We start from the raw sequence: 22,249 nt of genomic DNA, 5'->3' as shown, positions 1-22,249 counted from the left end.
CTTCGGCTCAGGTCATGGTTTTGCGGTTCGTGGGTTCGAGCCCCGCGTCAGGCTCTGTGCCAACAGCTCGGAGACTGGCGCCTGCTTCGGATTCTGTGTCTCCCTCTCTCTCTGCCCCTCCCCTGCTCATGCTCTGTCTCTCTCTGTCTCAAAAATAAATAAAAACATTAAAAAAAAAATTAAAAAATGAGACAGTGGTTCTTAATCTTGTGGAAATTGTGGGCAGGGTCTTAATCTTGTGGAAATGGTGGGCAGGGTGGTCCAGACCTCCAAAGAATCTGATCAAAGTTATGAAGCACCACCCCAGGAAGGTCACCTGCACTCTATCCCAGAGCTTACTTAAAGGACTCCACTCATGAACACAGTACACACAAGCTAACATTTATGTTCTCTGGCAACCAGGGCGTGAAGAGAGGCTTAGAACACTAGTAAAATAAAGACAGTCCCCCAACTACTCAGCAAAGATCAGCTTCCCGATACTTACTCAAAATTTAGCCATCTACATTCTAGAAAGAAGCTATTTTAACTTCAACATTCACACATATCCGTGGCATTTCTAAACTCACAATTTCATTTTGAATTACAGAGGAACACGGGTTGCAGGAGGGAAGCATAATCTCTTCCTGGCTTAGAATATCCAAAGGCTTTATTTCCACCCAACTCGAATCAAATTCCTTGAAGTAAGAGGAAAATCAAATTTGACCTCCCTCGTTTCACAAAAACAGAACGGGGAGATTTCTGCACAGATCGCTGCACTTCAATATTTGACCTGTTGCTCAGACTAATTCACCCTCAAGTACAGTGAATATATTAACCTCGTGTTAACAATACAAGTCCAGGGGCGCCTGGGTGGCTCAGTCGGTTAAGCGTCCAACTTTAGCTCAGGTCATGATCTCATGGTGTGGGTTTGAGCCCTGCCTCAGGCTCTGTGCTGACAGCTCCAGCCTGCTCCGGATTCTGTGTCTCCCTCTCACTCTCTGCCCCTCCCCCGCTTGTGCTCTGTCTCTCTCTCTCTCTCTCAAAAATAAATTAAAATGTTAAAAAAAAATTAAAAAAAAAACCAATACAAGTCCAAAAATAGACTGTCAGGCCTTCAGGATGGAGACTGGACCTCTTGATGGTTTACCCTGATCTTAACACTAGCATGCACTCAATAAATATGTGACAAATGATTAAAAAAAAAAAATGAAATCAAATACAGCCCCAAATGAAAACTAAATTCTTAAGGATTTTCCATAAAAATTACAAAGCTACTTGAAAAATAAATATTTCTAGTCAATGAATGTATATGATAAAAAAAATACATTGGCAGATGTAGGGGGGGAATCATCACATCAGGAATCCGGTTTATGCCTACATACCAAGTCACTAAATTGGCCGTTCTTTGCTTAATTCAGTTTTAAGGAGGAGGATGAAAGGTTGGTTTATGCATAATTAATCATAACATCCACCCGGCCCATCAAATAAAGATGACTAAAATACCAGCTGAAAAGCACTTCTGACACAGAAGCCGTAGAAATGGATTCACATGGGGACACTGAGTGGTCCTGACTTAGGCGTGTGTATCCAGTGTATAGGACCGCGAATTGCACTACTGCAGAGTTGAACCTCTTTCTCCTGAGGAAGAAAAACAGTGCTCCGTGTATCTCACTGAATGGCTGAATGTTGATATTATGACCATAACTCTGTCCAGGTACCATAAAAACGGTGGATTCTCTATGAATCACCTAGGGATCCCCAAACCCTAAATATTACAGCTGCTTGGGCATAGTGGATCTGGGCAAATAGGGAAATAAAAGAGTAAGGAAATATTCTGCCTAAAATCTGGCCATTAACTAACCAATTTTTCAAATCCGTTCTCGGCCGTCCAAGAGAAAGATCCCCAAATTAACAGAAATTCCCCCTCGTCTGATGAGCTCATTCAAACTGAAGTTCCATGGAGAGGGGTTTCTCTGTCCCTGGTTACCTCTGTCATTTATCTAAGGCTTGTGAAAAATCTTACAAAGGCAAATATTCTTTCTATACCTAGCCTCACTGCCAACCAATATTTGTGCTTGTACAGTAATTGTTGCACAGGTATTAAGTTTGTTTTCCAAACTAAACAGCAAGTTCTTGGAGAATGAAAGCTTATTGCAGTAGAAACAGAAAACATAATAACCACCTAACCATCATCGTCCCTAACAGCACTGTTAGTGAGAAAGATGAGGAAGAAACATTAATTAGGGGGTCGCCTACGTGGCTCAGTCGGTTGAACGTCCGACTTCGGCCCAGGTCATGATCTCACGGCTCGTGAGTTCAAGCTCCGCGTCGGGCTCTGTGCTGACAGCTTGGAGCCTGGAGCCCGCTTCAGATTCTGTGTCTCCCTCTCTCTCTGCCCCTCCCCAGCTCATGCTCGCACTCTGTCTCTGTCCAAAGTAAAAAAAAAAAAAAAACAAAAAAAACAAACAAACAAACAAAAAATTATAAATAAATAAATAAATAAAAAGAAAGAAACGTTAATTAGGTTTCCGCTGTGTCAAACCATTGTGTTAAGACCTCTGTAAGGATCATCTTTCAGGTGGGTATTATGAGTATCCTTATTTTTGCAGAAGACTGAGGCTCGCACATGTTAAGAAATTCACCAGAAAGTCACATAATCAGTCGCTGAATAGGATTTTAACAGTCTCATGTCAGAGTGTATGCTCTTAAGCCAGTTTGCACTAATGGATTCATTCATTCATTTGCTCAATAAATCTTCATCAAGAAGACTGCTGATAAAGTGCTACACACCATTCCAGCACTGGGATTCAGCTCTAATTAAAAGATAGAGAAGTCACAGCCCTCATGGAGCCTCCTGTGCTATTTGGGGGATACAGGCAATCAACACATAAAATCAACACACCAGTACGTGAGGGGATGATAAGTCTAGAGAGAAGCAATGGAAGGATTTGGGTGGGAAGGAGGAGGCAACAAATAAAATTAAGGATCTGGAAGGCCTCAGTGAGCTAGTGGCATTTGAAGAAAGACTGAAGGAGATAAGGAAGCCATCCAGGAAGGGGGAATCCATACTTGGGGGAACAGCATTCCAAGCAGAGGGAACAGCAGGAGAAAGGGTTCTCAGTCAGCACAGGAACTTCAAGCCCAAGGTAAGTCTCTTCCCATGAATTGCATGGAAAGGGACTGGTGGTCTGAGCAGGCAGGGAGACAAATTAGGAGATTATTATAACATTACAGGGAGGCGATGATGGGGACTTGGACCAGGGTGGAAGGGGTGGATAATATGTGACACAGAATGCAGATATATTTCAAAGACAGAGCCCACAGGATCTCCTGATGGACTGGTTGTCAGAAGGAGATAAAAGGAGACAGAAATGTGCCCGAAGTTTGCTCGTTTGCCATTTGCTTGCCTACTGGATTCATTTTTACCAGGGCAACTAAAATTTTGGGACCTCTAGTGGCTGAGTTGCAGACTCCGGGAGAAGCCAGTCTGGATGAAACAATCAAGGGTTTGGATGTATTAAGTTTGAAGAGTCTTAGACGTCTAGGTAGGGATGCAGGCTAGACAGGAGAAGAAGCTCCTGATGTACAAGAACATCCAGAATGTATTTAAAGGCGAGTGATCGAGAGACTGCATGTAGATGAGTGAACAGGTCTGAATTTAAACTCTGAGGCTTACATGGCAATTACTGATTAGAAATTCTCTCGGTTGCAAAAGAAGAAACCAAGTGAAGAGAGTCATAGGATACCGTCTAAGCCACACACTTAGTCAGGTTAATGATGTGCAAATCGCCTGATTCGCCACCCTGCTAAGAATAAAATTTTTAGTGCCTTTTGTGGATTAGCCAGATAAGCGTAGACAACTGTTTCCTCCCCGCCCCCACACCGCCAAAGCCCCCCAAATTGTGGCACAGACATTCCTCAACAAACACAGTATCCCGAGCACAGCTTGAGATCTCCATGAACAACGTAGATGAAGGTATGAGATACGAAGATACTGAGACTTTCGAGTTAAATGAGTTGAATTTCATTAACCTTTTTGATGTTTACAGAAAAAAGTAAGTCTATACATACAATGATTGCTTAATCACTTCAACTACAGAAGATCTCAACTAAAAGTGAGCGCTTATCTTTGGTCCATTTGAATGGAGACGGTCTTAAAATGTCTCCTGTCCCATTGTAAAATCACTTAAATCTATGGAATTTGTAAAAACTTCACCCAATGAAACCATCTAGAACTGAAAAACCATTTATGCGACACTTTTAGACAGAAAGATATCTACAATCCCCCATCCTTCCACCAACCCTAACTCACCTTTGCTTGTACCAAACAGATATTTTAATCAGGATCAATGCTATACTCTCATTAGATTTTCATAGATATCATCTTAGTCGATGTTCCCAACATTACGAAACCGTGTTCATTGCATAGATTAGAAAACTGAGGATAAAAGAGGTCAAGGCCATGGAGCTAACGAGTAATAGAAGCAAAATTGGCTCTCTTTCCTCCTTTTCCCAATCTGAGGGAGCATTCCTTAGCAGAACAGCTGCTCACCATGAAATGGTGTTTTCTTGTTTAATTATAAACCCTCCCAAACATGGTTCTAATCCACACACACTTGGCTGGATTCCATTAATGAAACTACTATGTCATATTAGTTCGTCAAGAAGCTTTTGAATTGCAAAGTCACGCATCACCCTTTAGTCCAACATGCACGTAGAAGTGCCTACTCTGTACCAGACCTAATGCCCAAGTGCCGGCTGAGACTTACACATGCTACGTGTCATTCTAGGCTATGTGCAGCCTGGACTAATACCGCGAACACTTCTCACTCTAGACAGAGGGTCTCTATGCATTTCCCGGAAGCGCTCTCCCCCATTGCTTGCAGGCTCCATGAAAACTTGAGTTCGCGGTGTTTTCTGGCAACTGTGGAATCAGCCTCTTTAGTTCATACGAATAAATTACATCATCAAATCACTTAAAAAAATTAACTGGTGATAAAACCGGTGTTAATAAAGAAGACCGGGTTTTGTTGATGGTATCTTTGACCTTTCCATGAGCAATAACCATCATTGCATAGATATTCTAAACTCTACTCGAGTATTAACACAGACAGAATGAATAAATCCTAGAAAAGTAGACTTCTCACTGGCACCCAATGTACTGTAAAATATAAAATGAATACAAACTCAACTTTATTTCCTTTCCTTCTGCTTCGAATATCTGTCTGTAAACATTGGCACACATATAGGACCATATTATGTCAGCTGTAATAATATAGAAAATAATCTCAATTACCATAAACTAGAAAGTTATGGTAACTAGTCTTTCAAATAAATCACCACGTGTCACAATTTGGCATAAACTCCGATCCTTATGAATAATTCACACTTTGCGCATTAATAATGCATGTCTTCTACCATTTGGAATGCTCCCCAACACAGAATGGATGTCTCTTATCAATTTCCTCAACTGACATGAGGGAGTAAATCTAAAATTAGAACTGCATGTCTTAATGCTCCCTTAAAAATGGCAACAACTCGGCTGGCCCATAAGGTCATCAAAAATATAAAGCTCCTACTATCTCTTGCCTTTGGCCGGGAGTCACTAGGTTAAGCACCCTAACAATCGTTGCCCCTGCTGATGATGATATTTGCATAGCAGAAAAGATCAAGGAAACTTGCATAGGGCTGACAGAGACCAGTTAGCTCGGTTACATTTCTTCGTAATTATAGATGTATATACTCACAATAACACGGGACATAATTGCTAAAACATGGTAACCGGCAGGGGGAAAAAAAAAAAAAGAAAGCAAGCAAGAAAGCAAAGGGTCAAACCAAGCAGGCAAGAGTTTTTAATAATTACAGATGTTTCCTACCATCCTCCCTAGCTGATTACCACTGCGAAATTCCTTTTCAATTTTCAGTAAAATTATCTGGCACGTAAAAAACTTGAAGACCAAGTAAGAGAAAGGTGCCAATGACACAGATTTGTAGAGAAAGACATTCGGTTTCTCACTGTAACTCCCAGTGTGGTCACTGCACATCATTGCTGATATTATCATTTCAGACATTACTAAAGTAAACTTTCTGCCCCTCCCCCACCCGAACCCGGCCACCCAAACACACACAACAAACAAAAACAGCGACGGTACTGGACACAAGGCAAAGAGAAAGGAGGCAGCCTGAAATCAGGGGGTAAAAAAATCATTCCAGTGTGCTCCCCCGTCTCTGGAGAATTTCCTTCATCAACACTCAGTCTCAAAGAGAAGCAGAAGGAGTTCTCTCTGAAGCCCTAGCCACGGCGAGCAAGGGAAAGGGGGCAAAAGAGAGAGAGTTTTTTTTTGGGGGGGGGGGGGAAGCCATCCCTATGCCAGCATCTGTCCCCTACAGGTGCCCTCGGGTTCATTCATCCTGTGCTACGCGTTTAGGGAGCACTTCCTCTGTGGCAGGTATCGGGTTCCACCCTAGAGAACCTTCCCGCTGGGCTCCCGCTGTGTATTCCAGCAACAGAAATCCGCCACCCGGGCTGAGGACCAGAGGAAATCCACCCCGGGCCGGCCAGGCCACGCCGCCTGTGCCAACACCTGGGTCAGAGGCGGGTCGTTGTCCGGGATGCGGGGCCCGCCGGGTGGGGGTCGGAGGGGCTCTGACCCTGTTGGCACCGAGGGCGCCTGCCCTCTTTTCTGAGCCAGCCGCCCATCCCCCGGAAAAGTTAAGTTGGCGGCGAGTGGCAAAGGGGGGGGGGGGGGGACACCGGGGGCCTCGGGCGGGCTCAGCACCCCCGGCCGGCCTCTCCGCTCTAACTCCCTTGGCTACCGAGAAATATTTATTTCCAGGAGACGGGCTCCAGTGGCCACTGAAGCCGCACACTCGGCCACCGTCGGAAAGCCGAGACGCCCGAGAGATAAAGATAGCTCCGTGACACGCCTAGACCCGGCCTCCCAGGGGCAGCCGCCGGAGAGGCGCATCGGGGCTGAGACAGCCACGGGGGCAGTTCGCCGGCGCGGCCGGGGGACCTCCTTCCAGCCTCCAGGGATGCTGGCGACCGAGGGAGACAATTGGACGCGCGAGCAGCGAAAAGGGAAGAAGGGGGGGGGGGGGGGAGGGTCGATACTCACCCCCAGGCGTCTGCTCCGGATCCTCACGTACCCTTGCTTCACTATGTCATTAAAATTGGAAGCCATCCCGGGCAGCCGGTGACCCCCCTCACCCAAGCGCACGCACCCGAGGTGGCTCTGGGGCGGGTCAAGGGCCGGGTCAGGAGGCGGCGTGGGGGGGGGGGGGGGGGCGGGGGGAAAGTTGACCCGGCGAAGCTGCGGCGGCGGCGGCTCGGCGTGGCCTCAGCAGGCGCGCATCACTCGGTCCCCCAAGCCCCGAAAGTGGGCGGCCGGCTCGCAGCCACTTCGGGGGAGCGCGGGGAGCGCAGCGCCGCGAGGCGAGGCTGGAGCGCCGGCGTCAGCTGACTCATCCGCCAGCCTGGAGGAGGAGGAGCGGCGGCTGCTCAGGGCTCCAGCCCTGCCTCTTCGCGGGCCCCGGGGGAGGGGGTGGGGGGAGGAGGGGAGAGAGGAGGAGGGGCGGGAGGAGGAGGGGGACGAGGAGGAGGAGGAGGAGGACGGCGGAGGGGTGGGCCCCCCCCCGGGGGAGGAGCGGCGGGAGGAGGAGGGGGACGAGGAGGGGAGGAGCGGCGGGAGGAGGAGGGGGACGAGGAGGAGGACGGCGGACGGGTGGATCCCCCCCCCCACCCCCAAGAGGCGGAGCCGCGTGGGTCCGCGCGCCGGGCCGCGGCCACCCGCAGGCGGACACACTCGGAGGCGCTCGCACCCCCTCCCCTCCTCTCCCGCCCACCTGGCCCGCCCCGCCCCCCTTTGCGATCCCTCCCCTCCTCCGGGACCCCGGGCGCGCCCCAGCCCGCCCCCGCACCTCGCTGACGGCCCGCGGAGATAACGCGCCCCCTCTTCCCGCTCCGGTGGCCGATTTTCGGAGGAGAGGAAATTTCACTTTTTCACGGCCGCCGCCGACCCCGCCCCTCCCTTCAGCCCCATCCCCTTCCCGAGCAGGGCTGATTTCTACCTCCTGGTGCCGGTGTCTGGGGAGGCGGTGTTGCCATGGTTTGCCTTGACCTTGGCAAAGGAGGGGAGGGATATTGCCCTGGCTTAAGCTACGTTTGAGCTTCCTCGGGTTTCCTTGGCACCCTGGACCCAGCCCTCGGTGATATCATTTGCCACATTTTCCTTGGGTGAGCCTGGCTTTCCCGCCTGAATGTAAGTTACCCAGGGGCTGACACCTGGCCTCATTCATATGTGTACCCCCAAAGCCTAGCCCAGAGCAGGTGCCTGATAAATTCTTAGTGCCAGGCATGGCTCTAAACCCTAAGCACGGATTGCCTCACTTCAACTCCCCTGTTCCTCATGAGGTAGGTCCCCTCCTTATGTAAATGCCAGGCCCATATTTGTGCCCCAGTAGTCTAGCAATAGAGCTCACCCTCATAACCCTTAAGGGATACTGCCTCTAGAATAAGATTGAAAGGGGAGCAGATTCTACACTCACTGCCCCTGACTGCACCACCCTCCTGAAGCATGCTTGAGTTCATACCCACTGACATTTATTGGGCACCAGCCTGCTAGGCATTGTCCTAATCCTGTTAAAGGAATAACGAGATACGTATTATCCTGCATTTTATGGAAACTAAAGCCCTGGCAGAGGAAGACTTGCCCCAGGTCCCACAGGACAAGGAGAGGTGTGTGAAGGGAGAGGTGTGTGACACCCACTTTGCGGTCAACACTGTCCTATTATAGCCCTTCTGGAGTGTAGATGTCATGAGGGCGGGAGCTTCCCTCCTTTCCAAGGAAGATCTTTCTCATCATTTGCCCTCTCCACAAAGGTAAAAAGACAGCATCAGAAATGGACAGTTGCTCCCTGGAGGTGACCAAACCAAGGCTGGATGATCTCTGATCAGAGCTGCGGGGAAGAGGGTTCATTTATTGAGTAGACTATTTGACTTGATAAGATTTGAAGACCTTTCAACTCTAAGATTATGTGAATCTTTCCTTTCTCACCAGGAACATGAGCTTTTAGTCATTTTGGTTTGGTGAGTGTCAGGTACAGAAGAGAATCACCCAAGAATGTGTCATAGGAGGACTGAGACCGAGTTGGGACAGTCGAAAAGTAAATATTCCGGGAGGGGAACTCTTTGTGCTATATGGTAAATCATTAACTCTGTCATCATGTTGCTCTTTGATACAAATGATGTTTTAAGTTTGCATCTCTCGCCAAAGAAGGATGAAATGATAAAAATCATTTGGAGAGTTCTTTTTGAAGGCTTAGAACTTAAAAAAAAAAAAAATAGTGTCCATGGTTGCCATGAAATAAATGTATTCGTGGAAGGCATTTGTCCAACACATCATTTGTAGACCAAATCAACAGTATCATAGAAACAAAGAATGAAGGAATTGAGGCATAAGGACCTAGAAGTGAATGGCTCAAGATAAAAGAAATAATTACTGACAAAACCTGAAACTGAGAAATCCATCCCATGGTAATTAATGTTGAGTATAATTGACATCCATAAATAATTAAGCTAGATGTGAGAAAACTAGAATCAAACTAGAAAATATCAAACTAGGGGCGCCTGGGGGGCTCAGTCAGTTAAGTGTCTGACTCTTGATTTCGGCTCAGGTCATAATCTCACAATTGTGAGATTATGTGCTCAGTTTATAATTCTCTGCTCTCACCTTAAAATTCTCTTTCCCTCTCTCTCTGCCCTCCCCCAAAAATTAAAAAAAAAAAAAGGAAAATATCAAACTAGCTGTGAAGAGACAAGTGATTTTTTTTTTAATTGCAGGAATGAACCCAGAATACAGTTTTATTCGTTTGGTTTTGGTTAAGTCAAACTGTGAAACATGGAAAGTACACAGACTGTAGTATTCACAGGATGAACAGCCGCTTGCATTTGTCCAAAATGTGTAATACACAACCACGGCAGAAGAGGAAAGGAGGCATTCAGAGATACGCAATGTAAGTAGTGCTTACAGAGTTGCACAGTGCACAACTCACACAACTATACACTGCCAAATGGACATACAGTCCCACACAATTCAGTTTCATTGGGGATAAGGCTGATATAAAAAAAAATCATTATTGCAATCCCTATTTTTAACTCAGTTTCCAACACTTCACGCTTCTTATTTGTAGCATCTATTTCTGTTTCCTCAGCATCCACACTCCCTTCTGCCAACAGTGATCATCATATTGATCTTGAGTATACGTTATCCCCTTCTCCCGGTGTGGGTCTGAGGTGGGAGAGTAATAGTTCATTGCATTAAAATGAAATGAATGCGAGATCAAAATGAATTCCACATGGTAGTACTTCTCTCCTATTTGGGCATCTTGTTGATATGAAACAAAACTGTGTCACGAATTGAAACAGAAGACTGTAACGATCGCACTGCAGAGCCAGAAATTAATCCCAAATTTCCCTACTCCAATATATTCAGAGTGGAAACCCACTGTAGCTTGAAACATGAACAACTCATACCATTTCCTCTGTACTCCATTCAACCAATGATTATTATTGCTATTATTATTATTATTATTATCATTATTATTATTATTACAAAGCTCTTTGGGACAGAAAACTATGTGCAGAAATTCAGAGGCTTCTGCAACTTTTCCAGGGTAGGTACGTGATGGGTTCCCACGCCTCGCCCAAAAAGGTTGTACCTACACCAGCTACCACAAAGGACCAAGGCAGAGGCTGAAATGGCACTTGTCCAATATCTTTACCAAAAATAGCCTGAGCTTTGGCCCCACTGCCTGCTGCTCTCAGTGGGAGAGTCGCAGAAACGGGCAGCCTTTCCTCTGGCAAGGTAAGCCAGTGCTAATAAAAATGAGTCGGCTATCACTAAGGAGAGAGGTTGTTTGCTGTCCTGCCAGGTCCCCCTCCACCAGTCCTTCCCCACCTAAAGGAAGACGACTTGCAAGATGACACAGAAATCAGGTAGAAGGAAACCTGGGAACAGAGCTGCTTCTGTTACTCATTGCTTCCTTGCTTCCTTCCTGCATCCAACAAATAATGACTGAGCACCTGCTATGGGCAGAGATTGCCACACACACACACACACACACACACACACACACACCCCACAAAGACAAACAAAATCCCTATCCCCATGGAACTTATACCCAGTAGGAGAGAGAGAAAAAAATAAGCAGATAAACAGCTTATAAATAGCTATAGCTGATAGCAAAAAGAACATGAGTGTTGTGCTACGTGGGGAGTAATGAGCAGCCTTACTTTCGGTAAGAAAGAGTCAAGGAAGACTTCTCAGAGGAGGTGACATTCAAGCTAAGACAGGAACGATGGGCAGAAGCTACGGGAATCATCAGGGAAGCGTGTCCCAGCTAGAGCCAAGGGCACTGGAGAAAGCCGAATACAGCAAAGTTATAGTTTTAAAATATTATTCTGTCTGATGAACAAAAAATAGATTAGGAGGGACTGAACCGGAAATGGTGAGACCATCGAAAAAATCTGCTTCTAAAGACCTGGCACCCAAAAGTCTTTAAGGAGAGAGAAATGAAGCTTCCGCTGAGAATGTAAATGCTTTTAAATTTTTTAACGTTTATTTTTGAGAGAGAGACAGACAGACAGACACAGAGCACAAGCAGGGGAGGGGCAGAGAGAGAGAGAGGGAGACACAGAATCCGAAGCAGGCTCCAGGCTCGGAGCTGTCAGCACAGAGCCCAATGCAGGGCCGGGACCCACAAGCCGTGAGATCATGACCTGAGCTAAGTCGGAGGCTTAACCGACTGAGCCGCCCAGTCGCCCCGAGAATGTGAATTTATATCAATTGATACAACTGTTTTGGAGCATGATATCTATCCAAAATTTTTAAACTTTTGTAATTGCTTATCCAGTTCTGGAAATGCATGCGAAGGCACAAAGATTTAGTTACAGGAATACTCACAGCAGTGGTATTTATGACAGTATGTATATTTATCTTAACTTCATAGAGACATGTGTTAATATAAAACGTATGCATCTACATATATATTTTACATGGAAGCAGGTCCACTAAACTTTGCTTATTGAAAAGTTATTTTTCTCAACCCGAATGAAATCTCCGGAAGGTCTCTGGCGTTTTGGGCTACTACTAGGTAATGAAGAGTCCATTTCAGCCTAATAGCCATATCACACTGAATATCATTCAAATTAGGTTTTGTCCCTTACCCCAGTTGGGAACTAGGAGCTTGGGGGTTGGGAATGGCTTCTTCACTGATTTTCTGACCTGCCTCCTCTCCTCCATAATGACTACGGGCTTCTGGCTTCCAGGAGACTGGAGCTCGAGGGGAGAAGGAAAGGCTAGAACACAGGAGAGGTTTTTTTAAGTACTTTTCTTAAGTTTATTTTTTTAATTTGACAGAGGGAGAGAGAGGGAGGTGGGGGTGGGGTGTGTGGGCAGAGAGAGAGAGAGAGAGAGAGAGAGAGAGAATCCCAATCCCAAGCAGGCTCCGCACTGTCTGTACCCCACTGGGGGCTGGAACTCATGAACCCAGAGACCATGACCGGAGTCAAAATCAAGAGTCAGAGGCTTCACCGGCTGAGCCTCCCCGACTCAGGCTCCCCACGGGCAAGTTTTGCCTTGGAGTAGATGACCTCTGGGCAACAGGTATATAATATTTGCTCTTTCTCTCACAGAGCTTTTGTGAGTTCCTTAGAGATGCTAAGAGCTCTTTCTTCTCTGTCTGGCTGCTCTTTACTCCACCCCAGGGTCTCATGCTCCAGGGTTTTGGCCCTTCCAGGTGGTTCTGTTGGTGGATCTATTCTAAGACAAGCCATCCCCGGCCAGAGGAAAAACTCACTCGGTGTTGGCCCTGCCAGTGAATGATGAGCCCACTCCCGGGGCACCCACTGCTTTTAGCTCTGTCGTGAGTCAAGGCAACTAGTTGACTCCAGGCCTTCACCTTCTGAATATTAAGGAATGGGTCTAACACCAGTCCTTGTGTCCCCGGTACTTGAGACGACTCACTTCTAGCCTTCTAAGTGATTCTCTTGAAAATCGCTCCCTTGCTATAAAGTAAGGGGAAAGCCCTCCCTTCCTTGTCTCATGGGCAGGAGAAAAGCAGCTCTCTGCCAAAGAACCAGCCTCTTCAAACTCTTGAACCACAGCGTCTTATTTAGGCTGGCGGTACATGATCAACTATTGCAGACAAAATGGTTTTGAACTCTCTTTTTGCAACTTCTGCACAGATAGTCCAGCACCTTGCTTTAGAATGTTTTCTATAAGTTTCCCCCACTGGGCTTTTGAGGTTTCTGCTGAAATTGAGTCAATAGGAAGAGTCACATTTAGCAATGGGTTACAAACCCGTATCAAAACCATTAAAATGGATATAAAAGACATCCCCCTCTTATTCGTTCATCCAACAAATATTATCTGAGCCAGGCTGGCGAGGCACTGAGGAGCCAATGAAGCAGACAGAAAAAACCAGACTGAGCTTGTAGAGGTGACAATGCACCAGGAATACAAGCCTTTAAGAAAATACTCGGGGCGCCTGGGTAGCTCAGGTGGTTGTGCATCCGACTTTGGCTCAGGTCATGATCTCACGGTTCATGAGTTCGAGCCCCACGTCGGGCTCTGTGCGGACAGCTTGGAGCCTGGAGCCTGATTCGGATTCTGCGTCTCCCACTCTCTCTACCTCTCTCCTGTCACGCTCTGTCTCTCTCAAAAATAAACATGAAAAAAGTTTTTTTAAATACTCAAATTATTTTGAGTGAAATTATGCACAGAAGAAAGTTACATGGTGCTGTTTGGGGAAGGATGAAGAAACAGGACGTGACCCCTTTGGAAGATGGGGGATGGAGAAGTCAGGGAGCTGGAATAGGGAAGGAGAAGGCACTCGCCCCTGAGGGAGGGTAGAGAGGGTGGTGGGGAGAAGGACAGCATCTGCCAGTGTCCCAGACAGAAGAATATATGGCACTTTTAGAACAGAAGGTGGTTAGGGGAACTGGAATTTGGAGAATGAGAAGAGAGTATTGGGCGATGAGCCACAGAGGATAAGAGGGTTTCTCAGTATGTTATAAATGATCTATGAGGTAGGGTCTGGTTTTTTAAAAACTTAGTTGTTTTTTTTTTTTAAACAAGGTTGAATATATCTACAGTAAAATAGTAGCGGTGGTTATTATTTGTTGTTGGGAGTATTAGATTAACTTTCTCCTGTGTGCTTTAAAATAAATAAAAATAGGGGCGCCTGGGTGGCTCAGTCGGTTAAGCGGCCGACTTCGGCTCAGGTCATGATCTCACAGTCCGTGGGTTCGAGCCCCGCGTCGGGCTCTGTGCTAACAGCTCAGAGCCTGGAGCCTGTTTCAGATTCTGTGTCTCCCTCTCTCTGACCCTCCCCCGTTCATGCTCTGTCTCTCTCTGTCTCAAAAATAAATAAACGTTAAAAAAAAATAATAATAAAATAAAATAAATAAAAATAAATTCTAGGGGCACCTGGGTAGCTCAGCTGGTTAAGTGTCTGACTCTTGATTTTGGCTCAGGTCACGATCTCACGGTCGGTGAGTTTACGACCCTCGTCAGCTCTGTGCTGATGGCGCAGAGCCTGCTTGGGATTCTCTCTCTAGCCTTCTCTTTCTGTCCCTCCCCTGCGCGTTCTCTCTCGCTCTCTGTCAAAATAAATACATAAACTTAAAAAAAATCGAAATGCAATTTTTAAAAGTAGGATGACTCTTTCTGCACGGGTGGACCTCATATCTTGAGTTTTATAACCCAGGACACAAAAGCAAACGTAAGCCTCTAGTGAACTTAACTGGACCACAAAAAAAAAAAAAAAAAAAAAAGAAAGTCTTGTGATCATTAAGCTCTTCCAGATATTTGAGTTTCTTTCCTGATGAGAAGAGTGTTCCTCTCTGTAGGTCAATGCAGAGCCAACCCAGGAAGATCTAGGCCAACACATGAGAAAAAGACCGAGAGAAGCTAAGTACATGATGAAGGCCCTTGGCATTTCTAGAGCTCCTTTTCAAAATGTAGCATGTATCATGCAGTGGTTTGTACAAGCAGATTAGAAGGTCAATATTCCAGGGGTCTCCTCAGGGCTGTCCCCTAGTTCACTGAGTGACTTTGCGCAAGCCATTAATTTCTCCGGCCTCATAACCTGATCTGGAAAACAGAGATAAACGGCACCAGCCTCACTGCCACAGTCTGTTGAAGTCCCTGGATAGGATGTGTGAAGAGGGCAGCGTCTTAGGTTGGAAGTGCTTGGCCAAAGCTAATTAATCCTCGCAGCACCCCCACGCCCTGTCATATCGTCCACTTTTCACAGCTGAGGGACCTGAAACAGAAAGCCTGAGCAACTTGTCCAAAGACAAAGACGTCTGCATCGGAACCGGGGGGATTAGTAGGCGACAGCAGTGGCATCCGAAGAGGCAAGATTTTCACTTCGCTCATAAAATACGATGAAATTGCATCTGGAATGTTTTCATTTTGAAGACATAGTTTCTGTGTCAGTGGATTATAAGGCAAAGAAAAAAAACCAGTCACATTTGTGTGTGTGTGGGGGGGGGGGGGGTGGGTGGGTGTGGGTGGGTGTGTGTGGCAATTTAGGGACTCCTTTCTTTGGCTGGTGACTGTAATTAGCTGCTCACAGCAATTCTACCTCTATCTCACTGGCCAGAGCTTAGTCACATGCCCTGGGCTTTACAAAGAGATGGGGAAGTGGGGAAATGTAGGTTTTATGCAAGGCAGCCACGAGCCAGGCTAAGTGTGGGAATCGAGGGCAAAGGCAGAGGGCGGCTTGCTCGAGGATTGGATCAGTTCTAGAAACCCTGAGGGCACGCAGTGACCCGTAAGGAAGCTACTGGGGACCACGAGGAATCCGAACATCCTGGTATCTTCACGTGGCCTCAGGCAAATTCACAGTCCTCCTAACATTATCCCCCACTGGTATTTCCTCTTTCGTCAGTTTCGTTTTTTTTTTTTTTTAGCTGAAAGTAGCATAAAGCTCCACCGCAGGAATCTCAGATCAAAGGCTAAGTTTATGGCTGTAGTTTACAAAATCTAAGATGCCGCTAATTTCAGAGTGCACTACCACTTTCTGCACTAGGAAGGAAGAAAAATTACTTCTGGCTTAACTTTTCAGGTCGATGGCCGGCCACCAGAGGTTATTAAAGCTTTAGGGAGGTTTAATTGTCATGCAGCAAACTGCGGATACGTAAAATGTGAAGTAAGTCCTGACATGCGGGTACACCAGGGAAGTCATCCCCACAGTCAGGATAACAGACATAGCCTTCATCCCCAAAGTGCTCTCATGCCCCTGCTGTCTCGAGCCACCACGCTCTGGGCTATGGTAGCCATCATTTTGCAATATATAAATGTTTCGGATCAACACTTGTACACCTTAAACTTACGCAGCATAATATGTCAATTACATCTCAATAACTCTCAGGGGGAAAGTTGTATTTTTTTTTTTCTGTACTTATCTCACTACAACTTAGCGGAGACCTGCACAGCTGATGCATGTCGTTCATTAAACTGCTGAATCACACTCCATCATTTGACAGGAGCACATCTTCTTTCTCCTCTCTCTACTGATGGACATCTAAATTATTTCCGTTTTATCCCATTACGAGCAATAGGCATCAAATTGTTATGTCTAAAATATGAAATAAGATCATCATCATCTTATCTTTTTTTAAAAAAAAAAAATCTAAAATCGCTGACAGTCATTGACGCTCAATATCAAAATTCTTGAAAACAATAGCTGCTTGTGGGCTCTTTTTATGAAATCAAATACTCAATAGACCTTCTAAGGAGCAAGTGCAATAAAAGAGTCTGTTTTGCAGAAACTCTGCAGGGAGAATGAAAACGAAACTAATATATTTTAAATATTTCTTTGATTTCCCCTGTTGAGCTTCAAATTGTAACTCTTACATCAGTCTATTTAAATAACTGCAAACATATAACCATGAATGATAGAGGCAGGAACATGCAAGGACTCTGCATTTAGTATTTTAGCTCAAAGGGTTGCATCTGTCCTTCCTTATGAAGTGACTTTAGCAAGATCATGTTCCGTTTGCACGTAGAATGAAAGCCCCATTCCTCCTTGTCCTACAAGGTCACACATGCCCCTGGGTCCTCATCCACCCCCTTGACATCAGCTACTCCTTGCCCCTGCACACCTCCTTCCCATCCACAAAGAACTTCCTCCTGTTCCCGAGAAACACCAAACTCCCTCCCACCTCAGCGTCTTAGCATTTGCTTGTTCCTTTCTTTGCAAACTCCTGCCTCAGATTTTCGCATGACTGACTCCTTGTTATTATGTATCAGCTTGTGTCACCTCCTCTGCGAAGCCGTTCGTGACCTCTGAATCCAATTAGCATGCTTCTTCTAACCAAATCACTTGCCTTCATAAAACTCTGTTATTTTGTGCAAAATACTAAATGACAAATTTAGATCTCTTGTCTAATGATAGGTTGGCATGCCTCCTGTCTGTTCCCCACCTTCTACAAAACGGGGCGTGAGTAGGAACCTTTCTGACTTGTCCACTATGAGCCTCAGTGCCTGGGACGATGCTGGCACTGATGAATGACTGAATGAATGAATGAATGAATGGAGTGAAATTAAAGCAAAAAACAGTGCCTGCAGGCTATCTGATACTACATGTGCCCTGAGATGTTGAACGAATGGCGGAAACCTAAAATAACGTCTGCGTTGCCATTGCTGTACCTTCTCGGGTGCGAGCCATTTGTAGGCAAATACATCTCACGGCACTGCCTTCAATGAAGACAATTAAACATCAATGGAGCACTCAAGGTACACTTGTTTGTAGAGGTGTTCGGCGCTAAAGAAAGAAGTCCAAACAAACAAGCAAAAACAACCAACAACTATGGACTTTGGAGTCCAACAGATTTGGTTCAAATTCCCACCTCACTATTTACACTGTCTCTGAACTAGTATTTCCCCACCAGGGCAATTTTGTCACCCAGGAGCTATTTGTCTGGAGACATTTGGACTGTCATAACTGTGGGGTGAGGGGGGCAATCTGCATCCAGTAGGTGGAGGCCAGGGAAGCTAACTAAATATCCTCCCCACAAAGAATTACCCAGCCACGATTGCCACCATGGTTGAGAAACCCTGCTCTCAACAAATTGCTTAATTTCTCTTGTATTTTACGTTCTCATCTGCAAATTGGGAACAGACCATATCAACCGTGTAGGATTACTGTAGAGATTAGGAAAAATGTGTTTAAGGCTCATGTCTGGAGCATGGTAAGTCAACAAGTAAACATTATGTTTATTATGAACATCACATGTTATATTGTTTATCATTTCTCTTTATTAGTTGCTAAGGCATGAAGCTCCTTCTCTGGCTGGAGATTTCCTTCTTCTCTTTGAATCCTCAGTTCCTAACAGAGGGCCTGGCACTGAGCAGATGCTTAATATGGCCTCAATTAATTAAACTAAATCTTGAATTGTCTAAAACATCAGAGACTTAGCTCATCTTATACTTTGTCCCTCTTTCTCAAAATTAGTTTGATCGCTCTAGTCAGTACTGTCCCCTTTATGATCAATTTTTTAAATTATTTTCTCATGAATCATCCTGTTGGCCTCTTAAGTCAAAATTAAATCACAGGACATGAAAATTAATGATCTGGACCCTGATCTGCCTTTGCCTGGCTTATAGACAAAGCGGATGCAGCACACTGGCCTTCTTACTACTTCTTGACAAGCCAACCAGGTTTCTGCCTCAGGGCCTTTGCACTTCTGGCTAGAATGCTCTTCTCTCTGGATATCAGTGTGAGATCTTAATGTTCCTTTCTCTGGTTATCGTGGGGTTGAGTGTTGTTGTATTCTTGTTAGTGTAGTCTAGATAACATATTCTAGATAGCAACTTCTTTTAAGTGTTACAAAAACCTTTTGGCCTGGGGTGGTCTTTTCTTTTTCTTTATGATGTCTTCTCGTGAACAGAATGGAATCAAACTTCACCGATCATTTCTTTAAGCTGGTCATGGGAGCGTCTTTTTAAAGAAACCTCTCAGGATCCTAATGTCATAAAATATTTTCCAACGTGCTTTTCCACAAGCTTTAAAGTTTTGCTTTCACAGGGAAGTGCCTAATTCATGGCGAATCGCTGTGCTGTGGCAGGTTGGAATGCGGTTCACCTATTTCTACGTGAAACCACTGGCAGTGGCCCTCTCTGCACATCAGTCTACAGTGTCACACCTGTTCCAGCTCCAGTGTCCCGCTGTGGGACAGCTTCTGGACCTTCAGCTATATGCCCGTCCCCAACCCTAGTGATCATAGCTTTGTATCAAGTTTCTTCCCTCATCTAAGGCTGCCCCTTCTGGTTTTCTGCTTGTTTTTTCCCCCCAGGCCCCTCCCCTTTTGCTATGCCATAAATGCTGGTGTTCTTAGGGGTTCGGTGCACTTCTCTCTTACTTCCTCATTCTAGACGCGATCCCGTTGCCATATGCTCCCCAAATGCATGCCTGAACTATGACCTGTCTCCCAAGTTCTGTAACCGTATGTCCAAGAACAATAGCCCACGCGTGCTGAGTACACACTGGGTTCCACCAGCAACGCAGCGTGGCAGGGACAACTGTCATGACCCATAGTCACCAGTGAGAGAGCTGTGGTACAGAGGTTAAGAGACTTGCCCAAGGTCTCAGAGCCAGTGAGTGGGGGCAGGCAGGCTGGCAACACCATGGACAGAGCACAGCACACACTCAATCTGTATGTTCTACCATTTACTGGAGCGCTCTAGCCGGATGTCCCCAGCACAGGTCAAACTCAGTGTGTCCCAGTCTGAGCTATTGTTAGTGGGAGTTTTCCAGTGGCCTGAAAGGGACTGAGCACGTGTATATACATACACACAGACACTCCTGCATCTGTATACTCACAGGAAAAAATTATTCAGATGTTTGCTTTTTATTTAATTTTGTTAATATTCAATTTATGAAGTTCACAAATTAAAAAACCTATTTGCTAAACACACACACACACACACACACACACACACACACACACACAGGAGAAACTGGGTGAGGGGTACCAGGGACCTGTCTATACAATTTTTCCTTTCTGTAAATCTTTATTCCAAAATAAGTTTAAAAAAATCTGGTTTTTCCTTTTAACTTTGACTGTAAAAAATTAGTATTGTGTTTATCAGTCTTGCAGAATTCAACCTTCACTTCTAAAGAGTCTTTGAATGACGTTTGGCTCATTTTCAAGCTTAAACACTTTTAAACATTTTAAACTGTATTTATGAATTTAATATATTTGATTTCCTTCTTAAGTACTTCACCTGCGTACCACAACATGTAGACTCTTCCCCAATACAAATAATTTTTATGAATTTTAAACAGGTAAATACTGCGAGCCTTAAAATCTTCTGAAATATCTCAATGCATAGTAAAATTTAGTTATAAGCCTAAACCAATTCTTCATGGACTCTTTTACTTTTTTCCTGTGAGGCTATAACTTTCAACTTGAATAGACCAAATTCTTTGAAATTCTGTAAGTATATTAAAAAAAACCCTAAGTATGTAACAAAATGTTAATAATGTGGTTTTGATTCTGCTGAACCTGTCTACTCTCAATTGCCAGGCTCCCTGGCTTCCGGGAGGCATGGAGTGCAGGAAGGTGGGGATCAGCCCAATGAATGCAGGCTAGGATCCCGATAGCACGACATTCCAGCTAAGACAAAAACAGCTATCCTCACGCTGCGATCCATTTGAGCGATTGCCTATTCCGCATGCTGGAGGTTCCTAATGCCTGGGGCACTGTCTGATTCTTCTCAGCAATATTTTTGGTCCCCATAAACTTCGCCTTAGAGTTGCTTTGTCGTGGACCACAGAAAATAAGAAACGATGGCGTGCCAAGTCACATGTGCCACAACCCTAGATTCCAGTCACATTCAAGATCCTAATTCTGCCTCCTCCCAGAAATGCGGTCCCCCACTCTGCTGGCACTCGTGGTTGAAATCTGCATTTCCCCGGCCCTTGATATCTGTCAGTATTTTCCATCTAGGTCTGAATACCAGTGGATTTGTCAGGAATCCTGAATTCTTGTCCATGCGTTCTCTCCTCGGACGATACGACCCTCACTGATACTCAAAATCACATCCCTTTACGTTTTGCCTTCTCACATCGACTCGGGGGGCCATTCTCTTGACCCCTTTGTAACCTTCTACCTTTCCCTCCAAACCTCCACAGCCCTTGCCACGTCCCACCCGACTCACTCTCAGTACCTGGCCTCTCGTAGCGCACTAACCACAAACCACACGCTCTTCCTTAATGCTGCTTCCTCCTACATTCTCCCCTCAACAGTTCCTGATTTATATATTTTGATGCCCCTTTGTTTTTGTGCATAAAGATACATGACTGTTTTTTTTTTCACTGAGTTGTGTAACACCAAAATGAAATGAGCTTCCTTTACATCAATAAATCATGCCTTAAATCTTATTTCATAGATTAATACAGTACACCCTCTTAATGTTTTTGTGATGGTCTGCCCATCCTTTATTTTTAATCTATAGGAATCATTTTAAAGGAGTCTTTTAAAGTTAGTCTTCAGTTAGTATATGATTGAATGCATCTTTTCATTGGATAGTTTAATTCACTTTCATTTTTAATATTTTTTGGTCTGTTTCATCTTCCTCCTCTCCCCTTCATTTTTGCTTTCTGATTTTACACTCCTTTTACATTTCATCCTTCCCCCCCCCCTTTTTATATACAAGCTGTATTTTCTTTTTTAATTTTTAATAATGCTGATGTAAAAAAAAAGTTGTTGATCACTGATACTATCCACAGCAACACAATTTACCGTCTACATTAATATGATTTCATTATGCCAGGAAATTCTTGCCCAGAAAAATGAAGTTTCAAATAACTTTATTGTTTGTTTGCGAAACTTGCTGAGAATCCATTTACCCAAACAATAGACTATTCCCCTTTTCCCTTCAGTACAAGGAACAATAGTCTCTTCTTCCTACTAAAGAGTGGATTGCTCAGAGCGGATTCATCACATTCTTGCTTCTATTCGAAAGACTCCTTCAAAATGTTCACCTTTCCGCATCCATCATTCCTCAACTATGTCACAAACTTTGCCAATACCAGTCAAGCCCCTGCATTGAAAGACCCACCTTAAATCAGGCCACAGAAACCTCGCAGACATCCACTTTTGGCTTTCCCCTCTAGAGATGCTACTGAGACTCCAGCCTCCCTTACTGCAATAAATGATAAATTTGGCTTTGCTTGATCTGTAGGCTATTTTAAT

General features: G+C 45.1%; 1 protein-coding gene and 1 long non-coding RNA gene across 4 annotated transcripts in view; one reads left to right on the top strand and one right to left on the bottom strand.

Annotated features, from left to right (window-relative positions):
- DOK5 (docking protein 5) overlaps positions 1-7,565 on the bottom strand; it is a 150,992-nt gene extending 143,427 nt beyond the window's left edge. The window contains exons 1-2 of one of the 2 annotated variants that reach the window (XM_060620671.3): positions 7,098-7,565; positions 567-674 (exon numbers count right to left, since the gene is read on the bottom strand). In XM_060620671.3, coding sequence (XP_060476654.1) covers positions 567-674; positions 7,098-7,163 — 174 coding nt within the window. In that variant the 5' untranslated portion in view covers positions 7,164-7,565. The remainder of the gene's footprint in view (positions 1-566; positions 675-7,097) is intronic. The other variant, XM_060620679.3, reaches the window with a different exon arrangement.
- Positions 7,566-8,069: 504 nt separating this feature from the next.
- LOC132670290 (uncharacterized) lies at positions 8,070-19,495 on the top strand. Of its 2 annotated transcripts, XR_009606577.3 has the most exons (4): positions 8,070-8,392; positions 9,039-9,144; positions 9,821-9,993; positions 19,078-19,495. It is a non-coding gene; the product is annotated as an uncharacterized LOC132670290 (long non-coding RNA). The 2 variants fall into 2 exon arrangements; XR_014137489.1 differs by lacking the exon at positions 8,070-8,392 and having other exon boundaries at positions 8,849-9,144.
- Positions 19,496-22,249: the final 2,754 nt, after the last annotated feature.

Source organism: Panthera onca, chromosome A3, assembly GCF_046562875.1.
Source record: "Panthera onca isolate mPanOnc1 chromosome A3, mPanOnc1 haplotype 2, whole genome shotgun sequence".
NCBI lineage: Eukaryota > Metazoa > Chordata > Mammalia > Carnivora > Felidae > Panthera > Panthera onca.
This window is presented reverse-complemented; position numbering and strand designations above follow the sequence as displayed.